At 44.7% G+C, this 14238-nt stretch overlaps 2 protein-coding genes across 15 annotated transcripts in view; both read right to left on the bottom strand.

Annotated features, from left to right (window-relative positions):
• Farp2 (FERM, ARH/RhoGEF and pleckstrin domain protein 2) overlaps positions 1 to 7595 on the bottom strand; it is a 108032-nt gene extending 100437 nt beyond the window's left edge. For 2 of the 4 annotated variants that reach the window (XM_039083771.2, XM_039083770.2), the window contains exon 1: positions 7482 to 7595. The gene's annotated coding sequence lies outside the window, so the exon portion shown is untranslated. Of the gene's footprint in view, positions 1 to 6901; positions 7408 to 7481 lie in introns of those variants that run through there. The other 2 variants (NM_001108233.2, XM_063267327.1) reach the window with 2 other exon arrangements.
• Positions 7596 to 9889: 2294 nt separating this feature from the next.
• Septin2 (septin 2) overlaps positions 9890 to 14238 on the bottom strand; it is a 33232-nt gene continuing 28883 nt past the window's right edge. For all 11 annotated transcript variants that reach the window (XM_063266587.1, NM_057148.2, XM_039082964.2 and 8 more), the window contains 2 exons: positions 12654 to 12773; positions 9890 to 11914 (listed from right to left, as the gene is read on the bottom strand). In XM_063266587.1, coding sequence (XP_063122657.1) covers positions 12672 to 12773 — 102 coding nt within the window. In that variant the 3' untranslated portion in view covers positions 9890 to 11914; positions 12654 to 12671. The remainder of the gene's footprint in view (positions 11915 to 12653; positions 12774 to 14238) is intronic.

Here is a 14238-nt window from a genome sequence, read left to right as displayed (position 1 = left end):
GAGAAGTGCTGCTTACTGGCTTGCTCAGTTTGTTTTCATATAGAACCCAGGACCACCAGCTCAGGGACAACACCATCCACAATGGGCTGGGCCCTCCCTCATCAATCATTAATGAAGAAAATGCCTTATGGCTGGATCTTATGGAAGCATTTCCTCAACTGAGATACCCTCCTTTCAAATAAATGTAGTTTGTGTGTGAAGTTGACATAAGACTAGCCAGTACACTGACATTAACAAAATTCTCAGGTCAGTTCAATATTTACATCACTTCAGTTTTAGTCTGTCTTTTTCGTGTGGGCATTTCCCTGGGGGTTCAGATCTGGGTGTCTCTGGAGTATATCCTAGACTTTTAGAACACTGTGCTGTTGGGAGTGTGGGTCTTATTTAAGTCCTGTGGAGCATTTGGTATTTCTGATAAGCAGACACAGGACTGGCTGGATTCAGGATGCCAGTCTGATCCAGTCTTCGGTGGAATACGATGTCAGTACAAACTGCATTTCAGAGGCCCTGATACTCTCCAGTAAAACCCTTCATGTGTCTGACCTAGCTGCAGAGGCCAGAAGAAAGCACTGGATGTCTAGGAACTGGAGTTGAAGATGGTTGTCAGCTGCTATGTGGGGTTTGGGAAGTGAACCCAGGTCCTCTGGAAGAGCAGACAGGTTTCTCTCATCTCTGTACTATCTCTCCAGCTCCTGGGCTCTCAGTTTTTGCCCCACACATGCTCAGGGTTGCACCTCTAACTCCATAAGCTTTCCCAGGCACCTTTCCCAAGCTTTCTGTGCTCTCTCTGCTGTACATCCTGTTCATAAGGATCCCTTTTCAGTCCTTTAGCTGGAAGTTTGGGGCTTTCGCAGCCTTGCTTGCCCAGGAACGTCTTACCTTGTACTTTGCCTGAGAAGAAAGCTACAGGAGGGAAGAGAGGGGGAAGCAACTGTTACAGGGATGGGTGAGGCAAAGAGGAGAAACACTGGACTTTCCCTCTCTCCTCTAGATCCCAAACCAGGAAGCATCTCTGTAGTTCTCCCACCTCCAGGTTCTGAACATCTGAACAGACCAGGGGAGTGGAGGGAAAGCAGGCAGCTCTCTGTTGATGGAGTGGCTTTTCAAACTCTGGCCTTCATCTCCACTGCCCAATGCCTTTTGCCTGCAGAGTCCTGCACAGCTGCCTCATTCACACATGCAGATGTTCCAGGCAATGAGTGGGAAGGCCAAGACGGAGTGTGCACCCTACAACGCCCAGAAACTAGGTTCCACCATCACACATTTTAAACCACGAACCAAAATGAACCCATCTTCCCTTAAAAACACTGGGGCTCTTACTGGGAGAGGGTAAAGCACTAATTTTCTTTTTCATTAACTTATTTATTCACTTTATATTCCAGTATCTGCCCCCTCCTCCTAATACCCCCTCATACAGATCCTCCCTCCCCCTTCCTTCTCTCCTTTCCCAGCTGTTTACACTGACGAACGTATGCTACCTTTGAAAATCACACAGTGTCCTGAAAACACCTGTAATAGCCTTCGTCAAGGCTCTATTGATAGCTGCCAACCTTCCAGAGAAAGAATAACTGTTGTCTCTCGTCTAAGAGTTAGAGTTGTTCTTGTTTTGTTTTCCTAAAACAGTTCAATTAATAAATACTTTTAGTTGGATGTGGTGGTGCATGTCTCTAATCCAAGCACTTGGGCGGCAGAGGCATGTGGATCTCCATGTTCAAGACCAGCCTGAACTATACAGTGAGTTCCAGGACAGCCAGGCTACACAGAGAAACCCTGTCTCAAAAAGCTAAACTAACCAACTAAATACCTTTAACACTGGGATTGATTCATTATTCAGATACTGTGGTCTGCTCTCCATAACAACAACTAAAACAAACTGCAACTTTTATAGAAATAGACAAAATATTTAGTAAAGCCTTGTAAATTCATTTCCAACATCACTTCCTCCTTCCCAAACAAATCCCCATTGGCCAATGCGAATACATTTAGGACCTTCACTCCAAACCCTACTAGTTTATTTGACATGGAGTAGAAAAATGCCCAAAGTAATCTGATGATAAAAAAAGAACCTAGTCTGGCTCAGGTTTCTAGGTCTCCCACGTGGGCCTGGTACTGGTAAGACCCCAAACAAAGTGTTCCTATGGTCATATGTTTCTGTAAAATTTGCCAAAAAGTTACTTTGATTGTAACCACTTTTTTTTTCCCCCGGACCTGGGGACCGAACCCAGGGCCTTGCGCTTTCTAGGCAAGCGCTCCACCACTGAGCTAAATCCCCAACCCCGATTGTAACCACTTATGATTGTTGAATCTTTTCAACAACTTTGGCTGTGCCATTCTCTCCTGAGAAAGGAATGTGGGGGAGCAGTTGGCATTTCTGGGAGCTACTAAGGTAGACGTACATTCAAGTTTCTTGTCATTAGTTTCATGTCCATCAAAATGCACTCCTGGAATGCTGTTCACAGCCTGTGTTGCCCTAGTGCTATATGACAATGTCCTAAGGCCACCCAAGTGGGTCCACTGGTGTCTGAGGGTCCATTGGTATCTGGCGTGGAAGGTGCAGGGGCAACGGGAAAGAGACAAGGTTAAAATACAAGGAGCCAGAAGGTCTTTTTTAAGGAAATTCTCAACAGATGTTAAAACTAGGCAGAGTTCAGTTCTCAGAAGACAAAATGAAAAGTCCTTACCTATCAGGAAAACAGGGCAATAGTTTAGAACTCTGACTGTAAATACGCTCTGGATGTGTATTTTCTTCCTTATTAAATATAATTGTACAAAATAGAACAAAACCCTCGGGCACAAAGTTGTTTGTGCACTCTTAGGAAATACGCCTACATGTAAAATCAGAAATTATGTATCCTATCAATAGAAGTGCATCAGCTCTTCTGGAGGAATGAATGAACTCTATTTTCTAACTGCCATTAAGAGGAAATCAAAAATACATAGCTAAGAAAAAAGGACTACATGTAAAGTAATTCATGTTCCTTTCCCTTTTTTTCCAAACATGGTCTCATGTATCCCAAGCTGTGTTTGATGACCTTGACTTCTCATTTTCCTGCTTCTACCAGCGTCTTCTCCTGAGATTACAGGGATGTGGCACTGTGTCAGGTTTAAGTGGCCCTGAGGATCAAACTCAGGGCTTCATGCATGCTAGGAAAACACTCACTCTTCATCAACTTGGCTACATTCCTAGCTTCTTCATCTCATACTGGACAAATGCTTACTTAATAAATTAACTTTTACTTGTAACCTGACTTCTTTTAAGAGATTTATATTTATTATCTTAAATTGTGGGGGGGGGGCATGTGCATTTTAAGTGCAGGTGCCCACAGAGACCAAAGGTGTCTCATCCCTCTGGAGATGGAATTATAGGTGTCGTGAGCTGTCTACCCTTTTCTAATTATATATGCTTCGTGTTCCACAAAACCTGGCATCAAACTTTGCCCCCCTCCCACACACACTTTATCATAATATTCAAATATTTATTGATTACTTATTCTGATTATATAGCGACTCTAAACACTTAAGGAAATAGGACCTACTAAGGGAGAAGACCTACTAAGGGAGAAGAATCCCTTTATTACAGTGTGGATGTTACATGGTGGCAAACACTACAAAGTGAGACTGGCAGAGGAGAAAGAGCAGTTGGGATGAAGCAGAAGGACTAACCAAAAATCCTAATCAATCCTCACACAAAGGACAGTAGCCACCGCGTCCCAAGTACCCACCACTGCCAGGAGTCCAGACCAAGCCCTTTGCTTACACTGTGACAGGTGGCAGTGCTCGCACACTATAGCTCAAGAACTCCAGCTCACAGAGGTGAAGGACTTAGCAGTTCCTCACCTCTGCAGATGGCCTCAACTCCACCCTTACTCTAAGGTGTGCATGAGGAGGAGTTAATGAGAAAAGGAAACAATTATATAAGCACACAAGACCACTTGTCCACTGCAGTCACCAGAGAGGGAAAGACATTATTGCAGTGGCCTCTCAGATTCAGTGGAATGGGGTGTCACAGGAATCGAGAGATCGGGTGGGGCACAGTGGCACACCCTTTATTCCCAGCACTCCCAAGGAAGAGGCATGTGATCTACAGTTCCAGAACAGTCAAGGCTACATGGCCAGACCCTGTCTCAATCAGGTGATGTGGGCACATTACCTGTGTGTGAACAGAGGTGGTGGGAAGGCAGAGTACAGACAGTTTGAGACAACAGAGGAGAGAAGAGGAAGCTGCCTGGGGTTGGGCTGTCAGGGTTCTAGTAGTTCAACTAGATGGAAGTCCACACACAAGCTGGGATGGGATGCGGTTGGGATGGGCTGGGGAGGAGAGATGAGCCAAAGCAGGTCTCATTGCTGTATCCTGTCACATTATAATGCCTTTCTCCATGGTTTTTAATCACACTTATTTGTGTATGTGTGTGCACAGATGTTTGACACTATTCACATAAAGAGATGAGAACACAATTTTGGGGAAATAGTTTCTCTCTTTCTATCACATTTGTCCCTGGATCCGATGTAGGTCACAAGGCTTTGGCATAACCGTTCTCAGATTTTTTTTTTTTTTTTTGGTTCTTTTTTTTTTTGGAGCTGGGGACCGAACCCAGGGCCTTGTGCTTCTTAGGTAAGTGCTCTACCACTGAGCTAAGTCCCCAGCCCCTCTCAGATTTTTTTTTAAGGTAGCAATAAACTAAAATACCAGGCTTGGTGGAAAATAATCCTACAAATCTAAAACAAAATCACTTCTACCATTCTGCCCTCCGACTCTGTCCATGTCCTCACATATACCTTTTAACACTTTAATTTTTATGTGCACATTCATTTCATTGTTAAGGTTAAAAGACTATGGCTCAGTGGTTAAGAGTTCAATTCCCAGCAACCACATGGTGCCTCACATGGTGAGATCCCATCTTTAGTGGGATCTGATCCACTCTTCTGGTATGTCTGAAGACAGCTACAGTGTACTCATAAATAAAATAAATCTTTAAAACAAACTACTTGGGGTTGGGGATTTAGCTCAGTGGTAGAGCGCTTGCCTAGCAAGCGGAAAGCCCTGGGTTCGGTCCCCAGCTCCGAAAAAAAAAGAAAAAAGAAAACAAACAAACAAACAAACAAACAAACAACTTAAAGCATATTTCCTGGGATCAAAATGGTTCAAGAGGGACAGGAATGAGCTTGCCAAAGAATGTTTACTAGCCAAAAGTACTTAACCACCTGATTGATACAAGCTTTGCTTATCAGATTAATTTTTTTAAGTAGCATTTCAAAAATCAAAGTATCACATATTGGTAGTTGCTTTCCAAAAATAGTGGACCACAATCATCGCCCACATAAACACTCCTGAGGAAGTCCTAACACCAGACTTGAACATACTACTGTACCGTGAGAGTCTCAGCTTTTCAACTCTCATTGATAAAACCGCTACCTCAACAGATACATAGAGAAAAAGGAACAGACTGGCGTCACCCAGCTCTTCAGTGCGTTCTGGCTGCACACCAAGCAGGGCAGGGCATGTACAGAGTTCATGAAAGGGAAACAAGGAAAAGGAAACTGTGGATGTAACCGAAATGATTGGCAGGATTTAGAGAAATCTGTTAATGTCTGAATTCAGAAGGGGTTCACATGACTAGAAGCAGGGATATTTGGAAAGGAGGAAACTGACAAACAGACGTAATGGCGCCCCTCAGGATTACCCATGGATTGATTAATCTCTGCTTAGGCAATGCAATCTATATCCTCCCCTCCAAGTAGGATAACTCTGTGGAATCACCAATTCCCTAACTCTTCTTACAAATACGCACTGCCGTTGATTCAGGTCACTCTTTCCCTTGACAGCAACGGTTACTGACGTAAGCATTTATTGGCAGGGCATCTGAGCAGCTTTGAAAAACTGTTTCTTAGTCACGGCAACTCGCATCTGAGGTAAGTACATTCTAAACCCACTCTGTGGATGAGGAACCTAAGGTGGGGGGCAGATGAGAGTTATACCTGAGCTCCTCTCTGTCAATGGCTGGTTTTACACACATCCCAGGGAGGCATCCACAACCCCACCAGTCAACGTCTTTCTCTGCTTTATTTAAAATGGGGTTGTGCCTAGGAAGCCATGACGCACACCCGTGCTCGAACTGTACTCGCAGCATTCAGACGCCTGACAGAGGAGGATGGGGAGTTAGAGGCCAGCTGGGGCTATGGAAAATATCTCAACAAAAAACAGTGGGGGATAGGGGTACGGGGAGGCTGTGCAACTTGGCCTTCTCCTTTGAAGACTTTTTTTTTCTTTTTTTTTTGGAGCTGGGGACCGAACCCAGGGCCTTGAGCTGAGCTAAACCCCCAACCCCTCCTTTGAAGACTTTAGAACTGACAACTCGATAGCCACAAAGTGCTTTGCAAATGCCTTCCCGTGTCCCAAAACTCACTAAACTTTTATTTGGTCTACAAGTAAAGATTACTTCATACCTCCCCGTTTCAAAAGGATTTCAAAGAGAATCTGTGCTGCTGATTATAATACTGTCTCCACAAGACTGACTCTAATTCAGCGTTACCCACTAATTACCAAACATTTTCACAGTGGCCCAGTCAAAAACACCTCATGGAAACAGAACAAAGCTAGGGAGAAAGGCCACCCCTTTAAAGATTCTGCCTGGAATCTTAAGTCTCTCCATTCTTTCTCAGCACGGTGTAGCGACATTATTTCCTTCAAGAATGCCTTTTCGTATCTATTTTTCACCACCATTACTGGGGCACGAAACAGCTTAACAAATCACTGCCACGTGTGTAAATGGCAAAGGCGCTTACAACCTGGGATGAGGAAAACGCAATGGGCCAGTACTGCTTCTAGATCCTAGTATCGTAACAACATTAACACCTGAGTTCTCAGTTTTGAAGGAAAGGCTGAGAAGAAAAAAAGAATGACCTTCTGGGCTTTCATTTGTGGCTCCTGATGCTGCTTCTCAAGGCTTCTGCTTCGTTGAGCACTGGCCTGGGAGTGGGGGTGGTCTTCAGCAGGGCATTCTTGTGGCCCTTAGCCCTCTACAGGACACTCAATGTCCACGAGTGACGCTCAGACTCTGATCACCCCCCCTTCCTCGACAGCTGGTCTCCACGTGTGATGTTCCTGCCCTCAGGACTCTGCTGACAGCCTGGCTCCACGGAACCCTGCAGCTCTCAGCCCTCCCAGACTGCCCATTTACTCAAGCAACACTCCAGTCAGTCCTCAGCGGACATCCAGTCTGGACCCGAGACTCTCCCTCCCTTCGCCCTCCACAGTCAGGCCATTCACAGACGTGTGTTGTCAAACGCGGATTCTGTGAGGAGCTGGCGCGCCTCACGAAGGCCTCAGAGCCGGGCGTGGACTTTCTCTGGTGGACGGCCAGCCTCAGGCCTGGTCCGGCTCGGGTTCCGCTGAGGTCCGGTTAACGAAGGAAACCCAAGCCCGACCCACCGCCCCCGAGCCACTTGTCCCCCTCCCCCGCTCACGGCCACCACGTCCTCACCGTGCCACACCGGCCTGCGACGCCGCCAGCCAGGCCTCCTCCACGTCCTGTGCCCGCGCCGCCCGATCCCGACAGCTAGCTGCTTCCCCGCCCCCGCCGCGCGTCCGCCGCAGCCCCGCCCCCCCCGCGGACGCACCGCCGATTGGCCTGCGGGTGGGTCCTCCCGACCAGCGCCTGCGAGCGCAGCACCTAGCGCTGATTGGTCATCACATGGGGCAGGGCGGGGCGAGTGAGCGCCAGAAAGTCAGAAGCAAAGCTCTGCAGCTCCTCCGCGGGTGCAACAGGGCTCTACACGCTGGGCGGGTCCTCGGCCCCTCGGCCGTCGGAAGGGCTTTAGGACCTGAGAACGCTGTGGTGGGTGGGACTTAGGAGAGCCGCGAATTCTCCGTCTTAGTCTTCACTTTGGCACGGCGGGGAGGGTTCCGTCTTGGATGCAGCTTCGGAACAAGGGAGGACTACCCCAGACTTGGGACTCTGGAACGCGAGTGGGCCCTACGTAGGCATTGGGCGGGACTTTAGCATACGGGCTGTTCTCAGCCTACATTCCGGCTTTGGCAAGAAGGGCGGCCTGGGTTCTGGGTGGGGCCTTGGACTTCAAGCTCGCGGGACTATGCTGGCATTCATATCCTTGGTCAGGCATCCCCTAACTGCCAGCTCCTTTCCTATCTCCCATCCGTCGTGCCCAACCTGAGAATAGAGGAAACACCTGATGTTCCTCAAGGGTCGCTTTTGAGGCAGGCTATTCTAAGAGTCCTCGAAGCCATCTCTGTTCCCTTTTGGATTTGAAGCTTTCTAGAAATCAAAATGGTGAGACTGCATCTTGGTCCTTCCACTTCGGTGACTTGCAGCATCCTCACTTTCTTCTTTCATTGGTTACTTGAATGGCCCTGTAGGGAGCCAGCCCTCTGAACCAACCGCTGTCTAGGCTCAATAAATCCATACAGCCCCCAAGTCATTTCATACAGAGCACTAGCCTTTGGTGTGAAGTCCCTATGACAAACAGGGAGGGCCTTTGCATCCCCAAGGCAACCTAGAAGTACAGGCTGACTAGGTCAGCAATGTTAGTAGGCTTCCCAACTTTCTCCTCCGCCTTAGCTATCCCTTTCTTGTAACCAGCCACTGCCACTGCCACCACCACCGAGTGTGATGTCAATCATTAAGAAAAGGAGCTGGACTGGACAAGGCAAGAATGAGGTTAGATATAAGCAACCTAATGACTTAGATAGCAGGAGCCTCAGTGCCTAGGATCAGTGCGCTGCTGAGAAAGCAAAAGGATGAAGGCTCCAATGGTACTGGGTGGTCAATTCACGAGTCAGGCTGACAAACAGGTGTGAAGCTAAAACCAAGAGGTTGCTCACCCACTCAGACTAGGATAATCCCATCCAGATTAGGATAGTTTCAGGTTATGTGGTTTGTTATTGCGGGTCTTTAGAAAACGTGTGTATGCACGCGCGCGCGCGCGCGCGCGCGCACACACACACACACACACACACACACACACACACACACACACACACACGTACACACACGTACACCTACGCACGCGCAGTTCTTCCTCCTTGAGTCTTGGGATCAAACTCAAGTTTGGTCAGCTTATGTGGCAAGTACTCCTAGCCACTGGGCCATCCCATCGGATATTTTTAAGTCGCTTTCCTGGGCTGGGGGGGACAGTTTTGCGGTTAGGAGCACTGGCTGCTCTTTCAGAACACACAAATTCAGTTCCTGGCACCCATATGGCTGCTCACAACTGTCTGTTAATTCCAGTTCCTGGGGATGTGACACCCTCTTCTGGCCTCCTTGGGCGACTGGCATGCACACGGTACAAAGATATACATGCAAGCAAAATACTCACACACATACAATAAAAAGGTAGAAACCCTTAAAATTCTGAGCATGGTGGTACACACCTTTAGTTTCAGCACCCCAGAGGTAGAGGTAGGAAATTTGAGTTGGGAGAGCTGCCTGATCTCCAGAGTTCCAGGCTAGCCAGGTTACAATGAGTGTCTCAAACACAAAAAACTCCACCCAATAAATAAGTAAACTATTAAAAAAATTTAAAAACTTTTTCTAATTTATCTCTCTTACAAATACAGAGAATTAGAAACCTATTTTGGTCACTTTTACTTCACACTATGTTTAACAGTTGTTGCTTCATTTTCTAATTAGTAAACTTACCTATGAAGTCTTAGTGTCCATTTTTTATCAAATAATCTGCAGACAGTTGGATAACCTGTACACAGTCTGTACAGCTATAGCATCTCTTCTGGAGTATCTTGGTTATCTCTGATAAAAACATGCAGTACTCCTACTACTGATACAAGGACCATCCCGCAGATACACACAGTTGCAACTGGGGTCCTGAATCTTCCCAATGGACCTCACACCTTACTCAAAAAGAGGACAACTCATTTAATATCTAAACAATAGTGCTTTATTGAAAAAAGGTTATTTTAAATGGATACAAAGTTGAAGTGTGAAATGTTTTCAAAATACATTTCTACAAGTTACTTCTTAGTGAAAGAGCAAGTATTTGTTAGCAAAAGCAGTAAAACTGAAGGGGATTAGAATTGTGGCTGCAAGACCTCACATGTACACTGCCATCCTTAGATGTCAGCTGGTCCTAAGTGGCACCCTTAACTCACAAATGGGACTCACACTGAATGCTTGGGAATTCCTTCCTTTTTGTTGGTTTTTGTTTTTAAATCTTTCTCCAACAAAACTAATATCAAAATAAGCCAAACAAAGGACCGCACGGGTCCACTTTAAAGTCACTGACACTTTTCCTCGTAGGGACTTCACACAGTGAACTTCCCTGACTGCTCACAGTGATGCGACGTGAAGAGGCAAAGTGAGCAAATGCATATCCTTTGTAATTGATAACCATTCTTAAGCTTCACTTTATTCGTCCTATTGATTTTTGGCCTGAATTAAATGTAAATCCCTGCCTCATCATCAATCAAGCACTTCCTCCTGCAGCAAATGGAAACACACAGCTAGCACCGGCTCTGCTTCTCCACACCCTGCCTCCTTCACCTGCCTCTTCCTTTCTCAGACCACTGACTGACATGAGAAGACATGGTAGAAGGGAAGTGCCGGAGTGTAAACCAGGCCTGACTCTGCTCACCTGCTTGGGGCACAGATCTGCCCCTTTCAATCATGTCATGAAGACATTTATACTACACAAACTGAAGAAAATGACAGTGCTGGAAAACAGATGAGACAGTCTGCACATTAAAAAACAAAACAAAACAAAACAAAAACCAACCCAGCACTGTTATTTCCCTTTCAATAGGAGAATCACTGAAAAGGGGAAGAGTTAGAGGAAAACCTGGCAGGCATTTGGGCTTCAAGTGGCTTTTTGTGCAAGAGCACACCCAATCACAAGGCTGGGTTTGTGCAAGAGCACACCCAATCACAAGCCTGGGTTTGGACCCACGCCAGCCGAAGACTATGATTTCCACTGCCATGGCTGATCTTTTGCACCTAGTTATAGAAAGTACATTAAAGTGCAGTATAAAATATAAAAATTTTGGTTTCTTTAAAAAAAGTATTGCCTTTTTAGTTGAGTAAAAAGTTTACTGACTCTTCCTTATAAAGAGAGTCTTGTTACAACTGAAGCTGGAGCTCATAGCTGCTTTGGTTCTCTCCACAGCACAGCATAATCACCACCCACAGTATAAAAAGTCCTTGTAGTGAGTTTTCTCTACAGAGGTTTGAAAATGATCTGGCACTAGAATCCAGAGCTCTTAAAATTCAACCCTGAAATCCTGCTTTTTAAAAGCTATTTAAGTATAAACATGTATCTCATTAGATAACGCTCTTCTGGTCTACTGGTTAACAGATAATGGTGCAGATGAATTAACCGGATGAACTACAGCAGCAAAATTGGTTTTAGGTGTTTTGTACAAATATAAAGTTAACAGTGTGACTTCATTCTAATAAGCAAACATCTTGCCACCAAGTATGCACAGCCACTTCTGTCAAAGGTACACATGTTCACCACACAGGGACATTCTGAGCAAACAAAAATGGCTGGATAGAAACCAAGAGTACTTGTCAGTGATTAGTCAGGCCAGCTATATCGAAGAAATTCACTATTCAGAGTATACATGTTGACAGATTCTTAGAAATAAATTCTAACATTAGTGGTTCAGGAGGAATAAAGTATCAGTTTTCCTCACAAAATTTAAAATGTAACATAGCAATGAAATATAAATGTTAAAGGTACTTCATACCAAAGGGAGTTGGGGGTTGGAGGGAGAAAGAAGGAAAAAAAAAACCAAAAATCAAATGTTAAAAAACCAAAACACAACAAAACAACTGAAATCCTCAGACACAGGCACTTCAATGTAGATGGGTACCCTTCCACGGGGCTAAGAAACTTGATGCTGTAGCACTTATCAGGAAGACTTTCTTTTTATCCAAAGTGTTTCCTGGAAAGTAAAAATAAAACAATTTAAATGGAAGTGATGTGCTTGTTACTTTGAGCACTACAATACAACCTCTGCGTAACAAAGGGCACAAGCTGAACCCTTGACTAAATCAAGAGGCCATTTATGAGATTCATGGAAGCCACCAGGGATTACAGAACTGAAAAGTGCTCAGAGTTACATCAAATCACAAATCTAAGTGACATGTCAATTATCAATGGTCACAGCAGTTTCCTGAAAGGTCTGGAGGTCAGTGTCTGCAGCAAGCGACCCTTATCTAACTGGCACTAGTTCCTCTTTCTGGCGCCTTTATTTTTCATCTGCAGATTTTAATAAATTAAGAAAGTTCTTTTTAAAGATGTTTCTAATATTAAGGAGTTTCCAACACTATTATAACAAATAAAAGTTTTAAATTTTTTCCTTACATAAATTATACTTATACCACTAGAAAATAGAACAACCTTCACTAGACAGCAGGTGGCAGCAGAGAATAGTTTCTGCTTTTCAATGAAAGGTTAATAATACAACTAATAGCAGATTTAAAAATGCAAAACACTGGGGTTGGGGATTTAGCTCAGTGGTAGAGTGCTTGCCTAGCAAGCGCAAGGCCCTGGGTTCGGTCCCCAGCTCCGAAAAAAAGAAAAAAAAAAAAAAAAGCAAAACACTAGTAAGACTTAAGACAGAAGAGCCCATCATATTTGAGGTTAGCGGATAATGAGATCACCCTACTCCCCCTACTTACCAACATTGAAGCTGGACCTCACACGTGGTGCCCAAGAGTGCTGCTGTCAGTGTCGCCGCCCTGCATCTGCATCTGCATCTGCGCCTGCATCCTCGCAATCATCTCTTGCATTCGGCGGAGCTAGCGACAGACAGAGCACGTCAGATGCGAGGTTGGGGTGGGGACTCATAATTAGCTTTGATAGCTTTTCTCAAGCACAATATATTCAAATAAACCTTATGAACCAATATAAAAGAATAATTTACAAAAAAAAATAGGTAAATGACAAAATTTGTGATTTAAGTGAGACAGAAATTACCAATAAACAGAAGCACTAGTTACAAAGACTAGTAAGACAATGAGGCGAGAAAAAGGCCTGCTATTACCCTTTGGGGAACACAAAGGGAAGGGGAATGGGGATGAAATCATCTTTTCTGCTCAGCAACAAGGTCTTAGCTATGAAAACAATACTTTGTCTACTGCTACCCTTTATCAATGTTTGGTTATTTTTGAGACATATTATCATTAGCCCAGGCTAGACTCAAACTCCCTATGTAGCCGAGGATTAGCTCTGAACTCCTAATCTTGCTTTTTCTACTTCCCAAATGCTGGGATTATAGGCAAGAGCCATCACGTCTAGTTTATGCTGTGCTGAGACTGAACCCAGGGTTTCCTGAATACTGGAGAAGCACTACCAACTGACCCACATCCACTGTTAAGACTCCACAATCCCTGCCACTGAGCTGTGTCTGTGTTCAGAGAGGCTGCAGGCAAGTACTCACGTGTTCTTCAGGTGGCTTTGTGGTTAGTACAGGTCTCTTATCCACATGGAAGTCATTTGTTCAAAGAAATTATTTCTTTTCCTTTAGAAAAGTCTGTCCCCAGGTGACCCCATCAGCTGCACATTTCCACTAGTACTGCTCTAGAGTTTGGCCAATTTCTAGCCGGTTATTTGAGTATCAACTGCTCTGGAGTCCAGTGTTCAATGCGCTCCCTGTGCATCACATGCTTACTTATGCGTCAAACATTACACTTACATTACAAACACTCCTTAGGAAAGACAGGAGTAAATACCCCTTTGCTAGGGTATTTTTCAGAAGGTCTAAATTTAGAGGTTTAGAGGACTGAATTCTTACACTGGACTTGTCCTATCCACAATGTTGTTTATTTTAACATTCACTATCTTATTAACAGCAAGCTCTCATTGCTTCTTCCATTAAGTCCTATATATTTCTACCCCATTTTTGGTAATGAATGCAATGGCAGCTTCATTATGCTTCCCAATTGGTTATTGTCTATGTATAGGGGAGAAGACCACTGAACAGTTAATAATAATAATAATAAATCAAGGGGTTGGGGATTTAGCTCAGCGGTAGAGCACTTGCCTAGCGAGCGCAAGGCCCTGGGTTCGATCCCCAGCTCCGAAGGAAAAAAAAAAAAGAAAAGAAAAGAAAAGAAAAAAATATCAGTTGGGGATTTAGCTCAGTGGTAGAGCGCTTGCCTAGGAAGCACAAGGCCCTGGGTTCGGTCCCCAGATCTGAAAAAAAAAACCAAAAAAAAAAAAAAAAAAAATCACTCCTATTTATTACCTTTTGCTAGCTAAACT

This window comes from Rattus norvegicus, chromosome 9, assembly GCF_036323735.1.
Source record: "Rattus norvegicus strain BN/NHsdMcwi chromosome 9, GRCr8, whole genome shotgun sequence".
NCBI lineage: Eukaryota > Metazoa > Chordata > Mammalia > Rodentia > Muridae > Rattus > Rattus norvegicus.
The sequence above is the reverse complement of the archived record's forward strand: the minus strand, read 5'-3'. Positions and strand labels throughout refer to the sequence as shown.